The sequence below is a fragment of the Alnus glutinosa genome, chromosome 1, assembly GCF_958979055.1.
Source record: "Alnus glutinosa chromosome 1, dhAlnGlut1.1, whole genome shotgun sequence".
NCBI classification, from domain to species: Eukaryota; Viridiplantae; Streptophyta; class Magnoliopsida; order Fagales; family Betulaceae; genus Alnus; species Alnus glutinosa.
The window spans coordinates 7323311-7349820 of record NC_084886.1 but is presented as its reverse complement, the minus strand read 5'-3'; the positions used below and the strand labels follow the sequence as shown (position 1 = coordinate 7349820).

The window sequence follows — 26510 nt, the reverse complement described above, 5'->3', positions numbered from 1 at the left end:
AGTTTTTAATTATATAAGTAAAGAATTGTATTATCAAGGTATACAAGTTCAAGATAAAAATAAAAACATTAATATCTAATTAATAATAACACAAGAGTTCAAATAAAAAATAAAAAGACATTTATCCAATTAATTTTATGGGGAATTAAATTTGCATTTTTTTAAAAAAACTTGAATTAACTTTTTACTTTTTTACTTATACCCATTTAAGAACATTTTGAGATTTTTTTTTTTTTTTTTTTTTGGAGTAACGTTATCTAATAAATTTTTATACGATTGTCATACAAATTAATAATATGATAATAAAAATCAATACTTATAAAAAAAAGAATATTAATTTTCATTGCTACATCATCTCAAATATATAAGAGTCATATAATAATTTACTAAATAATATTTCTCTTATTTTATTATATGGAGATGGATATCAATTGTAGTAAAAAAGAAAGGGTAAGCATTCATTAGAAAAAATAGGACATAATGACAAAAAATTTGTTAGAAAATTCAACTCGATGAGAAGAAACATGCACCTGTCAAAGTTCCACCAAGTTGAACCAGCACTAGTAATTATTTCATAGAAAGTGGGAGGGTAAAAACAATTAATGTATTAACATAATTTTACATACCCAAAGCTCAGGGCACTCCATGGTAGCCGGAATAACATCCTCTTCACTCCAAGAGAACATGTTGTCATGTTATTTAGAAAATTTAAATAACGAATAACCATCTACATCATTGGATGTATTAAAAATAAAACCTTGACCACGGTAGCCTTGCTTTTTTTCAAGAAAAAAAAATTAAAATAAATAAAAAATAGTCCTCCCTCCATAAACAGACGCGGAAAACATATTTGAAGATTATTTATTTATTTATTTATTTATTTAAAAAAAAGCATTCAAGCGTGCAAATTACAATCTGTACACAGAAACTACTAGCCTGTAACTCTATAAGACTTGGGTTGGGGGGGCAGAAATGTACAGAAAGCTGCGGCGCTATAAGTTAGGCCACAACTAGTACCCCCAAATTTTTCTGACTTTTCAAAACTTGATAGATATAAACACCCCATAAAACTAGATAGATGTAGAAACAAATCAGAAATTACTGAAATGGCAGCAGTATTTGCCTATCTACAACCGCAAAATAGTTCGAAGTGTATCACAAAGATTTTGAATGGTCTGCTGCAGGTGTTGCTTGCATTTCCTGAAGTGGCATATCTTCATAACACCTGCAAATGAATGGCCGCATAAAAAATTTTAATTTAAGCAACAGTAGCCCGACAAGACAAGCAGCCATTTAACTCGTCTGCGTTAATTCCAGTGAAGAAATTCAAAAAAAGTGGCATGGAAACATGTGGAAGCGTGCTCTTACTCTGAGCTATAGGCTCCACATGCAAAGGCAAAGAACTATGCTAAAGCCTGTGCCAAATTCATTAGTGTAGAACTTGAAGTGAGCCTTTGGTAAACACTGGAAGGGGCATCTGCAGCACATCAAGTGGATAAGAAACTTATATCAAAACGGCAGAGAGAGAGAGGTAACCTCATTTTGTCCTCTCCGACCCTTTTTAGACTGCCCATCACCACCAGTAAAGAGCTCCTGCAATGCCTCCACGCATACAGTTCCACTATTATCCCGCTGCAAGCCTCCAAGCACGTTGACTGACAAAAGAGCAATAGGGGATATATCGGTTGCCCTCAAGAATGGAATTGGTACTGTATTGCCAGCTGCATATATGGACCAAAGCTGCAATGACATTGAATCCTAGGTTAGCAAGCCCAGTTTGCAGACACAGCAATAAGCATTTCCAAAGGCTCTAAAAGGAGTGAAAACGAGCCTATTCAAATAGGCAAGCAAACAAAAGAGCAGTGTCCAACAGCATGGGAAGTTATTTGCCAAGCAAATGATTTGAAAACATGAAAGGAAGAATGGTAAGCAATCCAAAATCTCAAGACAATAAATTCTACGCTATCCATGGTCCAGAGTTCTATCAGCAACTAATCCAAATCAACTGTTCACAATAACTGAATCTCCACAAACAGGTCCAAGATTTATAATCTCATTAGATTCATATCATAAAATAAAGTTGAATGACTTTCCATTGCTTCTTCTAAAGCAATTTTTAGCATATAAAATTTTGAACTATTACCTTGTCTTGCAATGCAAAAGTTTTCCGGCTAACCGTATCATTCTTCAATGTGCTATGGCTTATACCACTGCCACCTCCCAGCTCCGCCTGAGAAATCCCTTTAGTCTTAAGGTTCTGCTCAGTGGAGCTAGATACAGAGTCAGGAGATTCTTGTACGGTCAGTGTAACAGAATTTGATTCTCCAACAAATTTGTTGTTTGCTCCAACACCTCTTATATTCTCCACCCTGATAAATGAACCCCAAAATTTTGGTGAGAAGTTTCAAAAACAGACTTTTTAAATTGACAACAATATCATAATTTTAAGTGCTAGATAAGACTTGACATGAAAGGGTGACAGTTAAGCAGAGAGATGTATCACGAGCATTTGCTTCACCCAATAAACTACAAAATAACTTCATTTTTGGAAATTTGCAAAATCACTGTTTACAACCATATTGGAAAACAACCATTCCTGATTTTAGAAAATTGAAATCAACTTTGACGAGATTTGCAGAAATACTCCCTGCATATCTATACACCATAAAATAATCCCTTCTATAACAGACTGAAAATCAATTTAAATAAAGGAAGGAGAAAAAGGGGGGGGGGGGGGGGGGGGGTTGGAAAAAACCTAGCTTTAGGCGCCTAAATGCCTAAATGAACATCAGATATAAAGAGTGAGGGGGGGAAGTACCAGGATGCAGTTGATTTGCCTCCTGCAGCAGGAACAGAAAGGCTTTCAACATGTTCAAGAGCAGGGGAGGGTTCTTTAGCATCAGAAACTTGTGGTTGAGTGACTGTCTTTTCTATCCCATCTCCACCATGAACTATCGCAGTGTCAAAGTTACCTGTCATATATAAAATTCATGTGCATCAGAAAACATAGTGCCTAGGAACAAGCAGTATCATTTAACAGGATGTTACAACCTCCAGGCTCTTCAGTGGGGCTTAAGGAGGTATCCTGATCATGTGGGATAAAAGGGTAGTGGAGAAGGTTGAGTGTGGGGGTTTACTACTTGGTTGTTTCCTTCAAGAACGTTACTGACCATTCCATATGGGCCTTTGCAGGTGTTTATAGCCCTAATTCAGATAGGAATAGAAGGCTTTTATGGGATGAGTTGGCTGGCTTGCTCAGTTGGTGGAACTTGCCTTGGTGTATTGGGGGGGAATTTTAATGTCACTCGCTTTCCCAGTGAAAGGTCAGGTGCGGCTCGTTTATGTTCTGCCATAATGGAGTTTTCTGATTTTATTTCTTCAAGGTCTGATAGACCTTCCCCTTGGTGGTGGTGCTTATACATGGTCGATTTCTCACAATCCCCCCGTGTGGTCCAGGATTGATAGATTCTTTATCTTTTCGGAGTGGGAGGAGTTGTTTCCAGGTGTGTTCCAGTAAAGGCCCTACTGCCTTTGTTCGGATCATTTCCCCATTCTTCATGATTGTGGAAATGCCCTAAGGGAGAGTAGGCCCTTCAAATTTGAAAACATGTGGCTAAAGGTGGAAGGTTTTGTTGGCTTGGTGAAACAGTAGTGGGATTTTTACCATTTCCAAGGTACGCCTAATTTTGTCTTAGCGCGTAAACTCAAGGCTTTGAAACTTGATTTGAAGAAATGGAATAAGGACGTGTTTGGCAACGTCAAAAGAAAAAAGATGAATGTTCTAGAAGAATTATGGGTCTTTGATGTCATTGAAGAAGGGAGGGCCTTAGGAGCGGAGGAGATAACCAAGGCGGCAGAAGTTGTTAGTGAGCTTGAAAGTTCTTCTCTACTAGAGGAGGTGAGTTGGCGACAGAAATCAAGGGTGTTGTGGTTAAAGGAGGGGGATAAGTGCACTAAATTTTTTCGCTCCATTGCTAGCTCTAAAAGAAGGTATAATTCTATAGACTCCTTATTGACTGACCGTAGACTCTCTTCTAATCAGGCAGAGATCAACGAGCACATTGGCCAGCTCTATCAAAAGTTATTTACAAAGCATTGTTGTTGGAGGCCGTCGGGATGGTCTTTCCTTTGACTCCATTTTGGAGTCCGAGGCATGTTTGTTGGAGAGAGATTTTGGAGAGGAGGAAGTGAGGAAGGTTGTGAAAGTGATGGTTGGTGACAAGGCGTTGAGCCCTTAAGATTTCTCTATGGCGTTCTTCAAAGCTTGCTGGGATGTGCTGAGAGTGGATATTATGAAGGTTTTCAGTGATTTTCATGCTATAGGTAAGTTTGAGAAGAGTCTCAATGCTTCGTTTATTTCGCTTATTCTGAAGATTCCAAGTGCTATCGATCTCAAGGACTACCATCCGATTAGTCCTGTGGGGGGAATTTACAAAATTATTGCCAAGACTTTAGCTAACATGCTTAGGATGGTAATCGAGAAGATCATCTCTAAGTCCCAGAGTGCCTTCATTAGAGGTAGGAAGATTCTTGATCTGGTTCTTATTGCCAATGAATGCCTTGATAGTAGGCTCAGATTTGACGAGCCGAGTGTCATTTGAAAAATGGATTTAGAGAAAGCGAATGATAACGTGAATTGGGATTTTTATTGTATTTGCTGAGGCGTTGAGGTTTTGAAGGAAAATGGTGCTCATGGATAGCCCACTGTATCTGCTCAGTGCACTTTTCAGTTTTGGTAAATGGCACTCCGACAAGCTACTTTAGTAGTTCCCGTGGGTTGACAAAAGAGGATCCTTTATCCCCCTGCGGTTTGTTTTTGTGATGGAGGCTCTGGAAGAATGATTTCTGATGCGGTTAGTGGGGGGTTGTTGGATGGGTTCTCAGTGGGCAATACTTCATTCTCCCATCTCATGTTTCAGATGATACTTTGATCTTCTGTGATGCTCTTCCTGCTCATTTGCGTCACATGCGAAGCTTATTCCTGTGCTTTGAAGCAGCATCGGGCTTAAAGGTGAATTTGGCCAAGACAAATTGGTTCTTGTTGGGAATGTTACTCAGGTGGGAAGGTTGGCCCGAATCCATGGGTGTGGGGTTTCCTCTCTGTCGGTCAAGTATCTTGGCTTACCATTGGGGGCCTCCTATAAGGCTAAGCATATTTGGGACGGCGTTATTGACAAAGTAGAAAATCGATTGGCCAGTTGAAAAATATTGTATTTGTCCAAGGGTGGTAAGGTTACTCTCATCAAGAGTACTCTTGCTAATATGCCTACGTATTACATGTCTCTCTTCCCTATTCCGGTGAGTGTTGCTAGCCGTATTGAGAAGATCCAACGAGATTTCTTGTAGGGTGGGTTAGGTGAAGAGTTCAAATATCACCTAGTGACTTGGTCTAAGGTTTGTTTTCCGATCTCTGTGGGAGAGTTGGGTATCAGGAATTTTCATGATGTTTAATCGTGCTCTCTTAGGTGAATGGTTGGGATGCTATGGGTTTGAGAGAGAGGCTTGGTGGAGAGTAGCGGTAGACTCTAACTTTGGCAATTTATGGGGAGGGTAGTGCTCTCTAGAGCCTACAGGAGTCTTTGGGGAGGGGTTGTGGAAGAACATCAGGCAAGAAAGGGTGGGATAAACTTTCCAGCTTTACAAGTTTTGAGGTAGGGGATGGGTCGAAGATTAACTTATGGCATGACCAATGGTGTGGGGAAACAACTCTAAAGGTAGCTTTTCCGGTTTTATATGGTCTTGCTTGTGAGAAGGACGCCTCTATTGCAGCTAATTTAGAGTTTTGGGGGGTTCCAACCAGTGGAACATGAGCTTCACTAGAGCGACACATGATTGGGAGGCGGCACGTCATCGTGATGGACAGATATTGCATGTGCAAGAAGAATGAGGAATCTGTGAATCACCTTCTTCATTGTGATGTGGCTTCCGCTATTTTGAGTGTTCTTTTCAATCGCTTTGGGATGTCCTAGATTATGCCTAGACATATTATTGATTTGCCATCATATAGCAAACTAGCAATTATTAACAACCGGTCACCAAATTAAAGCATGCAATCAGAAAATCAGTTAAAACATGCAATCAAAACATCAATTGGGATTTTCCACTACCTCAGAAAAGCAATTTCGGAATGTTTCAATCACCAAATTCAGTATTAGTTCATTTGAGGATTTTCTTTAAAGATTAGTGACTTTGAGGAGAAAGGAAATAACCTTCGCACACGCTCAAAGGCACAAATTAATAGATTGTTCAACTTTAATTTATAAAATAGGTTACATTTAAATAAATGGTCAGGTTCAAGTTGATGGTGATGTTCATTACCATGAATATTCAACTGCATAAAATTCAATAAGCCACTTATTTTTCTGAATATATTGTGACAGAAATTAGTCTACACTGCTTGAACCTTAACATAACCTCAGGCTAGAAGATGTTCTCCTACAAGAATTCAAGTCCAACCAATCACATAATATGTAAGACATGCATACCTTCTCCACCCAGTTTTACACCATCAGATATGTGCTGCTTCCTCAAAGTGTTACTTGCAGGCACTTCATTTGCAACTTGAAGCCCAATATTATAAGGCCTTGATGGAACAGTATCTCCATATTCCTGATTCAGTTTTGGAGATAGTAGTGGCTGTTTCAATTATCAACAGTCAAAACAAGATAAAATAATTCTACTGAAAAGAGACACCCAGTTGGGGCCGTGGGGGCAAGGAAGGAAATGAGGAAGAGACTGCAAACATGAATAAATTGCAACATACATCATCTCCTGCTAAAGTTGGAAGACTTTGTGCTTCCAGAGCCATGGAGGCCCTAATTTGCCTCGACTTTTCAATCTTTGGTGACATTGCAGAAGGTCCATATTTGCATTTCTCAATGAATTTGTGCTATGTTTTAAACACAGAAGAGATAACTCAAGTCAGAATGAAAGGATGTTTAATGACATGCATCAAGGTTAACAAAAAGCAATCAATTATTTCTTTTAAAGAAAAAGAAAGTGCTTAAAAACATTAGGTGTGTTGAGGCCTATATTAAGACTCACGTCTGCATAGCTTTTTCTCCCTTTCTAAAATTATAATCAGCAATGAAAAATTAAAAAACATTGTGTACAAGGATCTCTTAGAAAATTTCTGACAATTTTTTAATCATCAATGCTTAAAAGCAAAAAGAAATGTATTAGATTCCCAAACTCTACGGAACATTAGCCTATAAATGATGCTTGAAATGCTAGATCAATTTTTCTTCTAGTCGTAAATAGATCACACCATATAGCCTACAATAACCAGCTCCCACTGAAATTTGTAAAACTCTTCCATACGACTTAAGTAATATATCTCCCATTAACATCCAAGCCATAAGAGCTTCCCTTTTTCCTTGGAAGAGAATTTGGAAGGTGAAGCCTCCATCTCTTATTGCTTTCTTCACTTGGACGATAGCTTTGGGTAAAATCCTTATGATTGACAACCTTAGGAGGCAGGGACTTACATTGTCAACTGGTGTTGTCTTTGAAAGAAGAGCGAGGAGGCCGTAAACCACCTTCTCATCCATTGCGAATTTACCAGCGAGTTATGGCATTTGGTTCTCATTCTTTTTGGATTCTCGTGGGTCATGCCGGGCAATATTCTAGAGTTACTTCAATGTTGGAAGACACAAGGACGTCAACAATCAAAAGGGCCATTTGGAAAGTCATCCTTTCTTTACTTATGCAGAGCATTTGGAGAGAAAGGAATAGATGTCTTTTCGATGATTGCAAGTCTAATGTGCTGCAATTAAAAGCCTCTTTCTTGAGCTCCTTTTTAGATTGGACAATTACTTTTGTTCCTAATTTCTGCTCTTCTAATCTTGTAGATTTTGTTAACTTTTTAGATTTTCGACTCCATTAAAGTGGTCGCTTCTCTTGTATACTTTTCGTGTACGCGAGCTTCTATTCTTCTTCAATAATTTTCTCATAAAAAAAGTTGCATTATCAAAATGGAACAAGACACATGTGCATGACAAAACAGAAAACAATTTTAAACAATATCTAGATTACTTATGCAGCTGAGTAACTACTGGACTTTTAGCATTATTTCAAATAAGGCCTTAAAGAGACAAGATGTGTAGCATATAAATTTATAGCACAAAAATTTTCTAAAATGTGTATTATTATGCAAATAGAGATGCTAATTAACGTACTTTCAACATCTCAGATGCAGTAGGACGTAGACGAGGTTCTTTTGTTAGGGCTCTTTGCAACAAAATCATGGAACACAAGAGACCTGCCAAAAGAGAGAACTTATGTTTGAATACCATAGATAGGATATTTATCATGGTTTAAGTGAGAAATGTCATAACAAAGAGCAGAAAGAGTTGGGCATAAATGCAACAAAAGTTGAAAGAACCACCATAAATTCAGAAACTTCCGCTCGCAAGAGTTCAAGCAGAACTTAAAAGAACCACTGTAAGCTTGTATTGCTCAAGTTTTCCATGTTAGTTAAGCTTGCCAATTTTATCACACCCACACCTCAAGGGTTATTATGAGCTTATAACTTGGTTTCTTTTTTTTTTTTTATAAGTAATAAGCATACGCCTTGGCAAATATTGGATTCTGTTTTGGTGGCCAATGAATGCGTGGATAGTAGGATTCGTTCTGGAATTCCGGGCATTATTTGTAAATTGGATTTGGAGAAGGCGTATGATCATGTCAATTGGGAGTTTCTGCTTTACGTTTTAAAAAGATGTGGTTTTGGGGAGAAATGGGTTGGCTGGATTGCTCATTCCATTTCTACTGTTTGTTTTTCCATAAATATAAATGGGTCGCCTTCAGGGTTCTTTTGTAGTTCTCGGGGTCTTCGACAAGGGGATCCTTTGTCCCCGCTCCTGTTCGTGATGGTGATGGAGGCGTTCAGTCGGATGATATATGCGGCAGTGAATAGTGGGCGGTTATCGGGTTTCTCAGTTGGATCGAGTTCCCAAGATGCTCTGATGGTATCCCATTTATTATTTGCGGATGATACGTTGATTTTCTGTGATCCTGTTGTTGATCAGGTCCGAGATTTGAGGTGTTTGCTGCTTTGTTTTGAAGCAGTTTCGGGCTTGAGAATCAATTTATCCAAATCTGAGATGGTTCCGGTGGGTGAGGTTGGGGATGTCGAGGAGTTGGCTAGTATCCTTGGGTGTGGTGTGGCCTCGCTTCCGATAAAGTATTTGGGCCTTCCGTTGGGTGCTAAATATAAAGATTCTAATATGTGGAATAATGTTATTGAGAAGATGGAAGCTAGACTAGCAGGGTGGAAGAAGGTGTGTTTATCTAAAGGGGGGAGGTTAACCTTGATCAATAGCACTCTCTCAAGCTTACCTACGTACTTTCTATCTCTTTTCCCTATTCCTGTGGGAGTGGCAAATCGTTTGGAGAAACTTCAGAGAGATTTCCTTTGGGGTGGTGTTGGAGATGAATTTAAATTTCATTTGGTTAATTGGCGTACGATTTGTTCTTCTAAAGCTTCGGGGGGGCTAGGAGTGAGAAATTTGGTTATGTTCAACAAAGCCTTGATGGGTAAATGGTTATGGAGATATGCTATGGAGAGAGATGCTTTTTGGAGAAAGGTGGTGGATGTCAAATATGGTAGTTTGAGGGGTGGTTGGTGTTCTAAGGAGGTTGGGGGTTCTTATGGGTTTGGCGTGTGGAAAAGTATTAGGAGAGGATGGGATGCTTTTGCTGCGCATGTGAGATATGAGATCGGGAATGGTTCGAAAGTTCTGTTTTGGCATGATGTATGGTGTGGGGAAATTCCTTGGAATATCCTCTTTCCAGATTTGTTCCTTATTGCTAGAAGAAAGGATGCTTGGGTGGAGGAAATTATGCAGAGACAAAATGGCACCATCTTATGGAATATTATGTTTTCTCGTTCAGTTCATGATTGGGAGGTCGAAGCGGTTAGTAGGTTTTTTGGGATGTTGTACACCCTCAAAGTTAGCAGCGAGGGAGAGGATAAGTTGTGTTGGGTGCCAGCGCGAAAGAAATCTTTTGAGGTAAAGTCCTACTATAAGTTGTTGTCTAGTCCTACTCAGTCTTCATTTCCATGGAAAAGTATTTGGAAAGTTAATGTTCCCTCGAGAGTGGCCTTCTTTGTTTGGACGGCAACTTTAGGGAAATCTTTAACTTTAGATAACCTTCGAAAGAGAAACATTATCGTGATGGATTGGTGCTCTATGTGTAAGACCGCTGGAGAATCCATTGATCATTTGTTTCTGCATTGTATGGTGGCTACAGAATTGTGGAGGGCGCTTCTACAATTGTTTGGGGTGTAGTGGGTAATGCCAGGGTCGGTGAAAGACATGTTGGGGAGTTGGAGGGGCCAGAAGGGTAATCAGACTTCGATACAGATTTGGCGCATGGCTCCGTTGTGTTTGATGTGGTGCGTTTGGAGGGAACGGAATGCACGCTATTTTGAAGATTGTGAGACTGGTTTGTCGAATCTGAAGATAAAGATGCTTCAAATGTTGTTTATGTGGAGAGATAGAATTAAGTTAATGCATGAATGTTCCTATTTTGATTTCTTAGATAGTTGTTCTCTATGTTCTTTACATTAGGGGTTCCTTGTATACATCCTGTGTACTTTGGGTTGCACCCCTTTGTGCCTTTTCAATATATTTTACTTATCAAAAAAAAGAGTTCCCAGTGATGCCCTATAAGAACTCTTGTCTACATTGCAGTAGGAGAGGACAATGACTCTCTCTCTGTGTCTGTGTTTGTGTGTATGTGAATCCTGACCTTTCTAACATTCCTGGAACAAACACAACTATTAGGCCAACCCATAGAAACCAAACCACCCAGCTTAGCCAAGGCTGAAACTAGTAGTAGCAATGGTTGAATATATATTCTCTCAAGAGTTAACGATTAGTTACACCACAATGGAACTAACAGCTGTACACTTTGTCCCAGTAATTTTGAATTCAAGCACTGGTAATTTCACTTGGCAGGCTCAGGACAAATCAGTGATATGACCCTTTAATGTTGCAGCAACCATGTAAAGTTTAATATCTTAGTTTGAAATGGCACAATGTTTAATGAAGCAGAATAAGTAGTCTTCTAAAATGCCCAAACGTGGGCTTCACCTTTAATGAATTTTCTTTTCTTTTTTAGTAGCAAGATTTAGATATAAACACTCTTTAACTTTTTGAAAGTTGAAACTTATTTTGGTACTGTCTAAAAGGGAAAGCAAGGAACTTATTTTGGGGCAGTGGGAATAGGTACTTTATGATCTGAAAGGTTCAATATAAAGGTAACCATATAAAAATGAAACTGTACCTTCATGAAAGTAGATTTGAGGGTATAATGTAAATACAGATTAGCATATGGAGACATTTGATGGGAAGGAGAGATCAAGAGATGATCGTAAAAGGATTGTACGACTGATGAGTGCCTAACAAGTTTAAAGGAAAGATAGACAAAAGAGCACTTTACGCTCTAGCACATTGGAAATTTGTTGCTCTTGCCTAACTCTTTGAATTGTAATCAAAGCATCGTGATACCAGGTGGCTGAAACAACAGCTACTTCCAAGTTACAACTCACAAACTGTTATTAGAATATGTGGATGTAACAAACCATTTTTCTTTATCCTCGAGCATCGGAGCAGGCTCAATGGATATCATGAATAAAACCTATCAAAAAGAAATAAATAAGTCAAATATTTCCTCATCACTTTTTTAACACTGAATCATGCTTAATATTAAACATGCATCAACAAGAAAGTTAGAATACAACATTATTCCTAACCTGTTAAGACCATAATACCAACAGTAAGTAATTAAAGGAGCTATAAAGGGGAGAAAGGGGAGAAACCATATAGAATCTGTTTCCAGTAACCTAGAATGTATAGCAATGCAGGAATGACTCCATCAGTACACTACAAACTGACAAACCGAATAACACCATGAACCTTCGTTTACCCACTGGACATCATACACATGGATTCCCCTCCAACACTACATCTAATTCTTCAAAATTGCTTAAGATGCTCTTCAAGAAAATGGCCTAGAATGAGCACATAATAAAGCTCAAAAATTGATCAGAAGTTTTAAATATGTAGGGCCCACATATGAGATCAGATAGAGACAAGTCTTACCAGATTTTGAACATTAAGTCACAAGGCGTCTAGAATAAAAAAAAAATTAAAAAAAAAAAATGGCTTCTAGCATTAAATCAGTTTTAAGTTGGGGTCTTTGGTTTGAGAGTTATAAGAGTTCTGCACAGTGATAGAACTGGAAGTATCTGCCAAGTCCTGCACAGAACTTTCTTTTAGTATATGTTTTGTTTAAGCTTGTAATGTATTACTTATTTTCTGCTATACTGAATTGTAAAGAAGGATAAAGGATGATGAGAAGGAAAGGATGGAAGAAGATGAAATGCAAGCTGGACACTTCGAGAGGTCCAAAATCTCCAAGCTTTATTCAAGAAAAGCCTAAACTCCCAGAAAGTGTTTACACAATTAACCAATTGACTGCCGATACATTTGTGGACTTGGGTTATATAGAACCCCTCAATTGTAACCAAACTGACTTCTAAAGCTAACTTCCAAACAACTCAGCCCATCAGGCCTTATTCAATGAAAGGTAAGCAGCCACCTGTCTCTTCCAGCTCTTGCCTTGCGTTCAGTTCTCTAATGATCTTTCTTCTTCCCTCAGGTCATCCCGAAAGCCTCCATAACAAAGCTAGGTCTAGAGTTCTAGAGAAATCCTTAAGAATCTTACTAGTGGGTAATGCCGCAATCGGTGAAAGATATGTTGGGGAGTTGGAGGGGGCAAAAGGGTAATCGGACTTTGATACCGATTTGGCGCATGGCTCCATTGTGTTTGATGTGGTGTGTATGGAGGGAACGAAATGCACGCTGTTTTGAAGATTGTGAGACTGATTTGATGAACTTTAAGAAAATGATGCTACAAACGTTGTTTATGTGTAGAGAGAAAATTCAGTTTATGCATGAGTGTTCTTATTTTGAATTTATAGATAGGTGCTCTCTTTTTTCTTTGAATTAGGGGCTTCATGTATACGTCCTGTGTACTATGGGTTGCGCCCCTTCGCGCTTTTTTAATATACTTTACTTATAAAAAAAAAAGAGTCTTACTAGTGTCTTACTGAGTTTATACGACTTTATTAGATAGTTTCTAAAGTTGAAGTCTTTTTCCTATTAGTGTCAAAGGAAGAATTATTTACACATCTGACAAAATTGTAGACGAACCAGAAGGCCTTGGACCCCTACCCTTCCAAACATGGTATGCACCAGATTCTAGGATGCCCTTCCAGACGCCACAGAAGATTAGCAACTTTGCTATAAATAATTTTCGGGATACCCCCTCAATATTGCATTTTTTTTTCGCAAGATGGCCTGCGCTATTTTAACTGTACCTTATATTGAAAGCACTGAATGCATCATAAAAGTATGCAGAATGAATCACCATGTAACAAACCTGTTCCACAGAGACAAATAAAGAAACATGGAGTATAGTGTGACAAATGCAAAAAAAAGTTACAACATAATAACAAATTATAATTAAAAAAATATGCACTAACCCTCATTGGATGTACTGCCGATCTTGGAGGAAGCCCCTGAAAAATAGATGGAAAGAGATAAACGATTACGAGATAACAAGAAACATGACTTAAGCGAGATAACAAGAAACATGACTTAAGTGAATATCATGTACAGAAGAATAACAAAAAAAATGTCATTCAACGCAAAAAATAAATAAATCAAAAAAAATTCTCACATGAGCTAATACCATAATTCTTTGTTTAAAATATACTAGAAATTGAATGGTGAAGCAAATCCACTAATCAACCCAAGACTCATAAATTACTTCCTAAGGCTTATCAGAACTCCCAACCAGGTGGGAAATGAACCCCCTCTAAACTAGAGCAGGACAACTTTGGCAACTCAGAACAGATCTCCCCCCCCAACAAAATAAATAAATAAAGTCCACGTTCAAGCAGCTTATAAGTAAAAACTTTAAAAGATGGCTGAGCTTTCATATTTTTCCACGCAATCATAGAATAACATATGCATTTAGAAGATATACCTCAGCCATTTCAATTGCAGACACACCAAGAGCCCATACATCCACCTGGACCAAGGAAGATAAAATTGTACCATGAAGTTAAGAGTGACCACAAGGTAGATTAGAGCAATTATACATCACAAACAGTAAAAGTTGCGAACAATTAAACCAAAAATGTTACCAAACACCTGAATTTGAATAAGTTTACCATTCAAGGTGCAGTATTCAATCAAAGGAACTTTCCCTAGCTTCCATTTTCCTTTTCTCTTTTTCTTTTTTTAATAAGTAAAGGAGCATCATTCTAAATTACTATCGTTCTCATCCCAACTTTTAGATTCTTTTACAATTCTTTCAACATCTGGCGTCATGACTATGCAATAACATCTTTTTATGTAAAGGCATCTTTTTTGAAGGGAATTTTTTGTTTTTGGTTTGAAAAAGTATTCTGATGTTACATAAAGGTGAAAACTGTTTTTGTGTTTTTAGGAGTGTTTTGTATTTGGATTGTTTGTTAATGTTTTTGTTTTGAGAAGAGAAAATGAAAGTCTGAAACAAAAATTTTAACAAATGGAGCCAATGACTTTCCATAGACATACACGAGATAAAATTAATTGAACCCATTCTGATATTAAATAGTTTTTTAATGTTTTTTACAAGCTCTCATGCAAATTAGGATTTACTAATTTTTTTCCACTGCTTTTGCATGTGTAAGAATTTCATAATTTCTTTTTTTCTTTTTTGAGTGCTATCCAGATGCTCCACTTTTACAATAAGTACAATTTTTTTTTTACTCGCCACTAGGGTAAAATATTGAATCACGGGAAAAACGCTTGTAATGGCACCCAAAAATTACATGCAACAATAGGTATGTGTTGCTTGATTAAAAATAAATAACAGAACTCTTTCCTCAAAAAGCAATTGCCTTCCTGCTTTCAATAATACATATCAACTTTTATATTTATGTGGCGGCTAACAATGCAAATTTTGCTTTTGTTTCTAGTATGATTTCTCTGTGGCACCCAAGGAGCTTTAATAAATTTTCACTATCTTTGAAGGTGTTTCAACATTTTGTTAAAAAGGTAAGTAATCCCTGAGAGAGAGAAGGCAGGATAGTGGGCAGATATTAGTAGAGAGGCTCAAAAGAAAATTAAAGTCAAGCATATGAACCTTTCCATCGTAGCGACTTTCTTGAATTACTTTTGGAGCCATCCAGTGTGGAGTGCCAATGAACTGAGAAAAAGATAAAAGATAATCAAAAAGAATTTTCAGGTATCAAGCGCAAATAAATTATCACCAAAAGTCACAGTGCTGAGATTAAAATAGTGGCAATAACCACCAAGGAACCTATCATTTTGCAACAGTTGAAAAACATTAAGAAGAAAAAAAGAATAAGAATACCAACAGTAAAATGTTAAGATAGATGCAAATCATTAAGTCCTTCAGTGGAACAAAAGTGGGAACAAATATTAGATATATTTAATAAATGGCGGCTTTTGAAAAATCAGATTACTTATCCAAAGATGGGATGGTTACACTGATAATATTTCTTCATCAATTACTGTCATTGACTTAAATGTCAGCTTCTGTTAGGAAGATAACAGTCACCATAAAAATTTTAAATAAAGTTTTAAATTTTAAATTTTAAAAAAATAAAATAAAAGAAAAATCTTTTTCCAGCTAGAAACTCCCCAAGACTGGAGAGGCTTCAAAAGCAGTGTCTTATCAAGGTACCTCTAAAGGTTTCAAATATCTTCTTTGGTTCTGTACTCCATGTGGAGGAAAAGTATTGAATTTTCACCACCTTCTGACTTTTGCTAAAACAAAAAAGTTTAAATTTTTTTATTTTTTTTCTTTTAACTTATGGCAAGTAAATATGGGGACTTCAGAGGAGGATGAGCCTCCAAGATCCTTTAAGTTAAAAGTATATTTACAAATAAATTTCTTTCAGATCATATCAAGACTTTCAATCTTTGGCTGGTTAGGTCATATGATAGGTTTCTTTTCTATCACTTTTCCAAATGTATCTTCAGCTTGTTAATGGTAATGTCACAACAACAATATTTTCTAGATAGAGGTAAGTGACTTTCTCAGAGTCAATTGTTCCGTCAAAGCCTGCGAGACTGAACTTGAAATATCAAACAGCTCCTGTATTGGCCAATTTGTCAAGATACATAGAAAGAGCTTTCTTCATATGGGGACTCTTCAATCAAAAACTTCTATGTGACATTTGTTAATTGGAGCAGTCTGATGTCCCTACAAAGTTGGCTGGCAATAATGGCATCTTAACAAAGTTGACTTACTTTTCATGGAGGGCAACTTTGATAGATACCAATGGTAACATCGAAAGTGGTTTTCATATTTGAGTCATGTGCAATGAGGACAGATATTGTCGGCGAGACCAAGTCTTTGCAGCGCTCTAAGGTGGAGGATCCCAATAAGGCAATTTCCATGAAGGCTGTTGTTAAGCAATCTTCTCTAGGAAGGAGATTTCTTCAGAGGGGGTTTCTCAATCGGTCAATGCAACCCACTCTCTCGCCTAAAGTGTCAATCGCGTCGTCATCGACTCTTGTTGCTAAGGAAGTTGGGGTGGAAGGGACTCCTTCCCTTTTGGGTGGTTGCGGCTCTCCTAACGTTGAAAAGGATGAGGATTCCAGGTTTAATGGTCTGCTCCAGTCTCAAAGTGGCCAGTAGGCTTTGGCCTGAATGGGAAGAGCATAGTGTGGGATCAGGGCAACGAGTTTTGGCATGGAGAGGATAGAGAATCTATTAAGAGTCCCACATTGCCAAGGTATACTTTGGTTGTGGGCATTATAAGTCTTGAGCAAACCTCTTTCCTTAAAGGTGTCTTTTGTGGAAGAGTAAGGCTTAATGGACTTTTTCAGAATCCCCTTACCCTTTGGGTGTTTTACATCCTGAAATGCCCTTGGATTGGGCATTGGATGGTGATAACGGCGAGGATCCATCCTTGGTAGTCCTAAATGCCATTGATGAGGAGTTTCATCGGAAAACTATGGTTGTACGCCAAAAGACCAAAGGTATGAGGAAGCTATTGAACTTGAAAAGCTCCATGAACTACGACGATGCAAGCGCACCCTCTTGGCGTTGGAAAGGGAAGGCTCACATGATGTAGTGTTGAGTGCCTCTTGGGTTTTAGGGTCTAGCAGGTTTGTTGGCTTTCTTTCTTTTTTGGGCTAGTCCTGTGTATACTACATGTGTACTTAGGGGTGCCTTACGCTTTTTTAATATATTTTTATTACAATTCATCTGTTGTTGTAGATGTCACCCTATTCAGTTTGTCACTGTTTACTTGAATTGTATAGTATAATTATATTTGGGAAAAAATGCATTTTTGGTCCCTTTGATTTGGGCTTGCGACAAATAGTTTCCTAAGGTTTAAAAGTGATTAATTGCTTCCAAGGGTAAGCCAAAAAAATTGGTCCTTACTGTCATATAAGTTAACAGAATCCGTTAACTTGACATATCAGCACCATTTTTTTTTTATTAATAATAATAATTTTACACAAAAAAAAAAAAAAAAAAAAAAAAAAAAAAAGAAAAGGGCAAAACCCTCGTATACAATCACCACTAAATATATAACAACACGTGTCCGGTTTGCTTAGTCAGCGTCAAAAATACACTTTGGACTTGACATTTGACAAGTCACCAATATTAAGCCACATATACTAACTCTCTCCACATCACTCTCCAGGTCAAAAAAAAAAGAAAAGAAAAAAAGGTTAAATTGTGCAACCCCATCATTCATCATTGATTTCATCATATGCAACCCAGAAAATTCCAAATCGCAGTTGAGGAAATTTTCTGATATTTTTCCTTCAACAGAAAAGTTTGACTTTTCGCTCTTCTCTATTTGTTGAAAAGTTTTCTCCAAGTGCTTGAACTACCCTCAAGAATCGTCGATTTCACTATTCTATGTCTGTTTGTTGAGAAATCACATAGATGTTTGTGACTTTTCATGCCATTTTGTTTGGAACCGAACATAGCCATTGAGTTCTACAGATTTTGATTTATTGTAAACAGGTCAATCTTTTCAAAATTTACAGAAACAAACAACACAAAAAACAAAAACAAAAAAACAAAAACAAAAGTCTAGGAAAGGAGTAGGTTAAAATGACCCCAAAAAAAAAAAAATCCTTTGTAATCTCTTTATAGGCTTAAACATTTTGTTGAAAAGTATTCTCCAAGTGCTCGAGGGCAGTTTGAAGCTTTTCTTCTTTGGTGTGCAAAGATCTAATCTAATCTGAGCATTTTCCCATTCATACCGATCTAATTAGAAAACCGCTCGAGTCGCTTGGAACTAGAGGTGGAGTACAATGTAGGCATAAAGAGGGATGTTCATTGACTATGAGAATAGGACGGTGATAGAGATAAAGGGAGAAGAAAGGCCGAGGAAAAAAGACCGAGAGATTGAAAGAGCATTTTGAAAGTGAGAGCATACACTTGCATAAGAGAAACCAAAAAACCTAAAGAAATGAAATTTTTAAACGACCCTACAGAACTAAATGTGATCAAAGAAAAGTTGGTTTCCCAAGAACCAAACCGAGTCATGTTAAAAATTTAATCTCGCCGAGACAGCTAATGCTATAAACCGACCAGTTTATGGCACATTAGTTGGGGCAAATCAGAATGACAGACCTCAAAAGCGGTTCATTGTCGAAGGAAAAATATCAGAAAATTTCCTCAACCACGATTTGCAATTTTTCTGGATTGTGTCTGATGAAATCGACTATTGAGACGATTTAACTTTATTCTTTTTTTCTACTTTTACTTTTACTTCGCCGACCTGGACAGTGACGGGGAGAGAGTGAGTATATGTGGCTTAATTGGGGACCCATAAACCAGTGCTCATGTTTATCATAGAACCTTGCCTATACATTTATCTAAGTCTCTTAATCTAGGGATGCCAAATCATCTAAGCATCACCAAGGATCCACAAGTAAACTACTGGCAACTTCTGGCCCATAGAGCAAAAGTTTAAAGGTAGTGTCGCAGGGGGAAAAAGAAAAAGAACATAAAATAAAATAGTTGAGTCAGCAACACTATCTACATTTAAGCCAAACAAATATTGTACCGAGTTGCGCTTCGACATGGTTCTTGTGAGCTGCGCTGCAACCCCAAAATCACCTGCTCATATTTCAAAATTTGTCCGAATTATGAATCAGTGTGCTCCAAAAAGCAAAAGCAACATTTAAATTTAAGTTCTAATATTTAAAACCAAAATAGATCAAGAAGCTCATTTTATAGGCATTTGCATAAGAAAACTTAATTTCCAGTCTAATTTTGAAATAGCAAAAAGGCAAATTTTTCTATAAAAAAAATTGTTCCCCATCCAATTCTTTCCAAATCCTTTTCATTCTCTCTTACTCATCTCTGTGTTTACCATCACTTGCTCATCCAAATCTTCCATCCAAACAAGAATACTTAATTTCCCGTTCTATATGTTTATCTATAAGTGTTGGGTGTAGGCATGTGTCTAAGTGTCTGACTTGTCAAACTTAGGACACAGTGACAAGGTTCCGAGATTGCACACGGGTATTTGGACAAGTAATATGCAATAGTACAATATCTTTATGATGCAGGACAATCAATAATCACAAAAAATACACGGTAAATTTATGACAAATAGGAGAATCAATTCACGTTTTTATTCCATCAAAGTCTGCCTCCTTAGGAGTACAAATCACACTGAAATATATTCACTGACTAAAGCCTAAGCCTAAATCTAGGAGAAAGCCCATTTGCCAAAAACAATATACGCCAACGCCCATTTATTGACCTATCCAAAACAATCTAGGGCAACACTCATTTATTGAATTACCAAAAATATCTTTGCCTCTTGAAAATTAAATAAAACATAAACTAAATACTAATAACCCAGTTAACTAATAAGACCTAAATAAATTAAAATAAAATTCATGTCTCGCCCTTTGCATCGCTTTATAGGTATAGGTAATCACATAAATGTATAAATCTTTTACCATCTGAATAGTTTTTTCATGTGTGTGTCTTCTTTAGGTCAGATGACATGATTGAAATGAATACAGTACTCAACAAAAGAAGGGATCAGAAAAGACCATAGATAGAATAAAATTTAGAAACCCTCATAACAACATGAACTTTGATAGCAACCAGCTTAGAAAAGATTATTGACACCATGGCTATATCGTTATGCTAGACTGAGAAAAGCACAAGACCTAGAGCAACATGCTACAATAACTTGGCTATGCCAACAAGGTTTTCATGTATAATAAAACAAAAGTGTCAACAAACATCAAACAAGAATGAAACTTAGGTTTCGTGAATCACAATGTCACGACTCTTTGTTCCAAGTAAATAGACATGAAGTTGGATAATAGTATATGAGGTTTACTCACCCAGCTTGACATCTCCTTGTTCAGTTAACAAAATATTTCCACCCTTAATATCTCTATGGACTTTGGAAATTGAGTGCAAATAAGCAAGGCCCTACATATAATAAGAATATGAATAAATAATTAAAACAAAAGGTTCAAACAACATATTAAGTATAAAGCACATAGAAGCCAAGGATAGTCAGACTTAAAGTTCTCAATTCTCATGCACAAAACTTAGCACAGTTTTCTGTAGGCATAATATTTTAAATTGTTTATTCTCAATAATTATTCCAACTTCAAACAAGTCAGAGTCAACCATACCTTCAATGCCTCCCTACAGATATATGCTATTTGATACTCCTCCAAAGGCTCCTCGGTAACGTTCATCAAGTCAGCAACACTTCCACCCCCACAGTATTCCATCACTATCTGCCAAGATATTCAAAATACTAATCCCAAACTAAAAAAAATCGAAGCAATTTGTTTCACAAATAAATCGATCAAACTCTTTGTTTCTTACCCAAAGATACTCCTCTCCTTGGTAGCTCCCGAGGTAGCGCACAACATTTGGATGACTACATTGCTGTAACATCTCAATCTCACCACAAATTTCTTCATATCCTTCCTCCTAAACATGGAAAACATCATAATTCACTTCAAAAAGTTCAAATTCAAACCAAGAGAAAAAAGAAACGCAAGAAAAGGCAAAAGGAAACACACCCCTTCACATAACGATATTACTTTGATAGCAACCAGCTCAGAAGTTTTTATATCCCTAGCTTTGTAAACAGGCCCATATGAACCTTTCCCTGCAATCCCCAAAAGCAACCTCACTCAGCACAATAACATAACCACACAAAACTCCCCTAAATCAACTAAATGCAACACAATCCCACAATCGACTCCAATTATTCATGAAAATACGCATCAAAATAGCAGAATTAAATACCGTAAATACCAAAACCTACGAAAACTCTCATCCAATATCCAATAAGGATTAAACTCAAACTTTACAACACCTACCAAGCTCATTGAGCAATTCGTACTTAGTAGTAGGATCTTCCTGGGTAACACTCTCCGGAATCGAACTCGATGACATCTTCGTCATCATGGGATGCCGATATATTAGTAATGGGCCACCTTAGTAGTTAATGGGCCTGGGGCCTTATTAGTTAATGGTCTATTACTTAGTGGCCTATTACTAATATATCTGTTACAGACCCTCCTCGCCGCCGCCCTGCGACGACCCGCTCGCCTTCCACTGCTTCCCAAACCCTAACTCCCCTACCGCTTGCATACTCGCCACGGCGAGCCCCATCGTCGAATCCCCCATCCCTTTAACGCTCACCGACTCCCTCTCGTTCGGCCTCACCGTAGACCTCACCACAAACGTCGAAAACACCTCGCCATCACCATCACCCTCATCGTCATCGTCATCGTCATCATCACCACCGCTCATTCTATTCCCGGGTCTCGCGGGCTAGGCCGCACTCTTGCTGCATTCGCATTTATTCTTCTCTTTTTGGACCTTCTCCCACATGTTTTGGAAAAGCTTCATCTTCTTCTTTTTTAGTCCCTAAAGTTTGTTTTGTTCTTTCGTTTTCCCTTTTAAGAGATTTTTATTCGTTTCTTGATTTTCATAATAAAAAAATTCACGTGCTCCTTGGGCTCACTTCGCATGTTTGGGGCTAACGTGCTAAGCTTGACACGTGGGATTGATTTCATAAAATTCCGCTGATGTGTGAAATGGCGTGTCACTGCATTTCACCATTGATTATTTTAAGAGTTGCCAAATAACGTATCTCAGCTATCAAAAGCGTAGTTCGTGTTTGTTTATTCCGCCAACGACAGGTAAATAGCAAATCTTACTTTAGCTCTCTGTTTGGTTGCATAGAAAATGGACGAAAAGAAGAGAAAGTTTCGAAACTCTTACTTCCGGCCAATTCAACCTTAATGTAAAATTTCAACTTTTCTCATCCTTTCTTGCCATTTATCTGCAACCGAATGGATCCTAGACTGTTATTATCATGAATTTTTTGCATTCTTCTTGGGTCCATTTAATGTATTTAGTACTTTTTGGGAAAATTACAGTATAATTCTAGCTGTTGTTGCTATTAACAGCATGAGGATTTTATGTCGTGCTTGCCTTTGTATATTTTCCAAATGGAACTTTATGTTTATCTTGTTCAATTTTATTTTTTTTTCGCACGAAATGTGTTTGTTAAAATGCTTGATGGAGTTTAAGTTTGTCCAATCTTGTTGCGGCTTTGAATTCTATTTTTTTTTTCTGTGTTGTTTCTGTATATTCATTTTATTGGGCCACTGATTTTATTTTTTTATTTTTTTATTTTTTTTTTCCCGACTGGTTAGAATTTGACAGTGAGAGAGGATGGTTAGGATGATAGAAGGTGGTCGCATCCGGCTTAACCGGTGGCAGCAGGCAGCTGTTGCAGTGGGTTCGGCAGTTGGTGCATTGTTAAACCCGCGAAGAGCGGATCTGATAGCAGCCCTTGGGGAGACTACTGGAAAGCCTGCTTTTGAAAGAGTTCTTGAAAGGATGAAGAGGAGCCCAGAAGGCAGAGTGAGTCTACTCTCCACACCTACTAGTTTTTTTATGATATATCTTAATTTGCTGATTAACATGACATTGAACTGATTGGATGGCCTGCTGGTTATAAATGTAAATGTTGATTGTTCTGGTATTTGTAGTTGTGCCATTGTTTTCTTGCTGCCTAACAGCCTAAGTAGCCTGTTTTTATGTTTCTGATGATGTGACAATGAATTGTTGTTGCCTGTTGGGCACCAAAGCTTTGTTCGGTTTAACCAGTTTTTGTGTTCATTTTGATGACAACATGTTGTATAGAAATTTGCTTGCTGCTACATTTTGACACATGCCAGTATTGCCCACATATTACTGTTATACTTGCTTGTTGAGATGGAAAATTTTTACTCTGTGTTTTTGGCAAATTGTCGCAATGAAACTAGTTCCTTTTCCCCCCTCTGTGCCACTATATTGCAGAATTTCATTCCCTATGACGCTTCTGTATGAACCATGCCAATGCTGATCTGTCCATGATTGATCCCTTCGTCATTCATTTGCTGAGGGAATGAGAGAATATAAAGAAAAAAATAATCACATTATTTTGTAGAACCACATTCGAGTGCTAGTGCAATTGCATTGCTTTGACATGTTGGAGGGCTGCAAAGCCTGGAGGTCATTGTGAATGAACATTTATATTGCTAGTATGAAAATCTCTTACTTTTCTTGGGGATCTATGTTGACAAACATGTATATCGCTTGTAACTTATCAAAACTGAAAACCAAAAAGAAAAAGAAAAGAAAAAAAAGAATCTCATCAACGAATTTTGTAATTTATTTTTTGTAGAAACCTGGGTTATTTTAAAGAATCAAAACATATATGTCAGAAGTTGAAGTGCCAAATTGGTGAAACAACTTCTGTGTTATAAGAAAAAGAAGTACTAAATACAGTTTCAATTCCCTTTTGCATTATGTGTTTGATAAGGGAATAGAATATCTATTAAAATCAAGCTTGCTATTTGTGACAAGACATGTTTATGATCATTAAAGGAAAATAGCCTCTCAATTTTTCTATTTGGTTTTTAATAGGTACTTCACAACGCAACCAGAATCTGACTACCAAAAGTTTGTTGTATTCCATAAGCGTCTTTTTTAATTTTATCACTACCAGTGGAATGAAACCCCTTTCCTTTTTCTTTTTCTTTTTTTCAAAAAAAAAAAAAAAAAAAAAAAAATCCTATTAAAGAACCTGACATACTGCATAACCCTTGGTTGGATAAAAATTTGTCCATTAACAAAAATTGTTCTATCTCAAAGCCATGAAGAGCAACTAGTCAACAGCCAGTTAATCTTTCAATTTTTGTCTAGTTATTTATTCAATGTACTTGTGCTTTCTGACACCTTTGGATTTTTCCGCCATTTGTAACTACTGATTGTTGTTTTAATCTGTTTGCCTCATAAATGGACGATATATGACCCCAAAGCTAGGAATTTTAGAGATAAGAGTTTTCCATTATTGTGAAACCCATGGTGAAACTGTCCTCAACTGTGTTTTCTATAATGTGCAGATCAACCAGAAATCATCCCTGGAAAAGATACATTTCCATAAACGTTTTCACTTTTCAGTCTTCTGTGTTGGCCAGTTAGCTAATGCTAATTTCTCCCTTTTTTACATTAAGTTGCTAGCATCATCTGAATCTGAATACTCGTTTGGCCACAAAGACTGGCTTTAGTTACATATGTAAGACTAATGTATTTCCATGACAGGCAGTTTTGTTGGAGCGACCACGAGTGATATCTGCCGAAGTGGGGCATGTAAGGGACCTACCACCAAACACATTTGGTGCTGCCTATTCAAACTTCATGGCATCTAGGAATTTTTCTCCAGATGACAGACCACTAGTGCGGTTCATGGACACAGACGAACTGGCATATGTGGCCATGCGGGCTCGGGAGGTGCATGACTTCTGGCACACCCTTTTTGGTCTGCCCACCAACTTAATTGGCGAGTCAGCACTCAAGGTGATTGAGTTTGAGCAAATGCACCTTCCCATGTGCCTGCTTTCTGTTTTAGGGGGCACCGCAAGATTCAGTGAAAGGCAAAGGAATTTGTTCTTTCAGCACTACTTCCCATGGGCCATCCGGGCTGGCATGCAGAGCACAGATCTCATGTGTCTATACTATGAACGGAACTTTCATGAGGATTTGGAGGATGTTCGGAGGAAATGGGGGATAGTTCCTGCTCCTGTTCCTCCTAAATAAAATGTTACCTGAGCACAGAGGCGGAACGAGAATTTGAAGTGGGGGAATGTTACCGGAGCAAAGGGCAGTTCCGAGCAGCAGTGGCTACACATAACAGACACCATGCTGGATTTTTTAAGTTTTGTTGTTGTAGTACTTGAGAACTTGTAGACACAAAAAGTTGTAGAAAATCACATCAAGCAATGAACATTGTGCGTCTTTGATGAGTGAGACAGATCCTGACAAGATGTATAACAAAACAGTGTAATTTTATGCGGAAGTCATGCAAATGCACCATTTTTAAATAGATCGACATTTTCATTCCAAGTGTCCATTAACAGGTAAATCAGCTGCCACAACAATTTCTATGTCACTTTTTTTTTTTTTTTTTTTTACGTGTCAACACAAGAGAGGGGAGGAAAGATTTGAATTAATGACTTCCGCTTCATAAGACGTGATCCCAGCCAATTGAACTATCTCTTGGAGACAATTTTTGTGTCACTTAGACGGATGCTGAAGACGTTGAACTCCACATTGTTGAAATTGCTGATGTAACATACTGAGGAATGCCCTCTTCACGGCTCAAAGATATGGGGAGGTGTTATTTTTACATCACTTTGATTTATATCAAGTTTATGCCAAGACATATTGGGTGTAGGACACATGCATGTGAAACCTACATTTATGGGACCCACATGCATGGGTCTTACACCCTATATGCATTGGTGTAGAATTAATTTACACCAATGTGATGTAAAAAAATAATTACTCAAAGATACCTAAGGATAAAAGTCTTTTCACGCTTCATAGTGCGCGACCACAATAAGCAAGTGTTCATTTTGGCATAGAATACTATAGAAATAATCATTAGCCCGCAAGGGTTTATGTCTTTACGTTAAGTATTACTTAAACATTTATATACATCGATTGGCCCAACCGTCCAAACCAAATATTAAGTAAGATCGGTTTTTCACAATGAGAAATTTGCATCAGTTGAAATAATAAAAAAGGGACATCATCAGTTTGTGAATCGATAATAGTTGTTGTGAACTCATTCAATACTGGTCCAATCGATAGTAACACACACATAGATAAACATGTGCACGTGCCCGCACACTTAGCTTTAGGGTGTAAGCCCCTCTCTAAAGATTACCTACCATTCTCCTCACTCAACCTTTCTTTGCCTCTCTCACCTCTCCCATTTCTTATTGTTTCTCATGGTTGAGAGGGTTGCGCAGCATTGCTTCTAGTAATAAGCTTTGTGGTAGTTAAATAGTGTGAATGTGTGATATTACACAAAAGTAATCATATAGCTATGG

General features: G+C 37.6%; 1 protein-coding gene, 1 non-coding gene and 1 pseudogene across 4 annotated transcripts; 2 read left to right on the top strand and 1 right to left on the bottom strand.

Annotated features, from left to right (window-relative positions):
- Positions 1-847: 847 nt before the first annotated feature.
- On the bottom strand, positions 848-21982 carry LOC133864245 (serine/threonine-protein kinase 1-like; annotated as a pseudogene).
- LOC133869700 (ubiquinone biosynthesis protein COQ4 homolog, mitochondrial) lies at positions 21982-25496 on the top strand. Of its 3 annotated transcripts, none has more exons than XM_062306767.1 (3): positions 21982-22262; positions 22782-22992; positions 24718-25496. In XM_062306767.1, exons 2-3 carry the CDS (start codon positions 22801-22803, stop codon positions 25210-25212), a joined length of 687 nt encoding a protein of 228 aa, XP_062162751.1. In that variant the 5' UTR covers positions 21982-22262; positions 22782-22800; the 3' UTR covers positions 25213-25496. The 3 variants fall into 3 exon arrangements, with proteins under 3 accessions (XP_062162751.1, XP_062162758.1, XP_062162767.1); XM_062306774.1 differs by having other exon boundaries at positions 22260-22366; XM_062306783.1 differs by having other exon boundaries at positions 22261-22366; positions 22792-22992.
- Positions 23437-23521, top strand: LOC133859035 (small nucleolar RNA snoR53Y). The gene has a single exon (XR_009898701.1). It is a non-coding gene; the product is annotated as a small nucleolar RNA snoR53Y (small nucleolar RNA).
- Positions 25497-26510: the final 1014 nt, after the last annotated feature.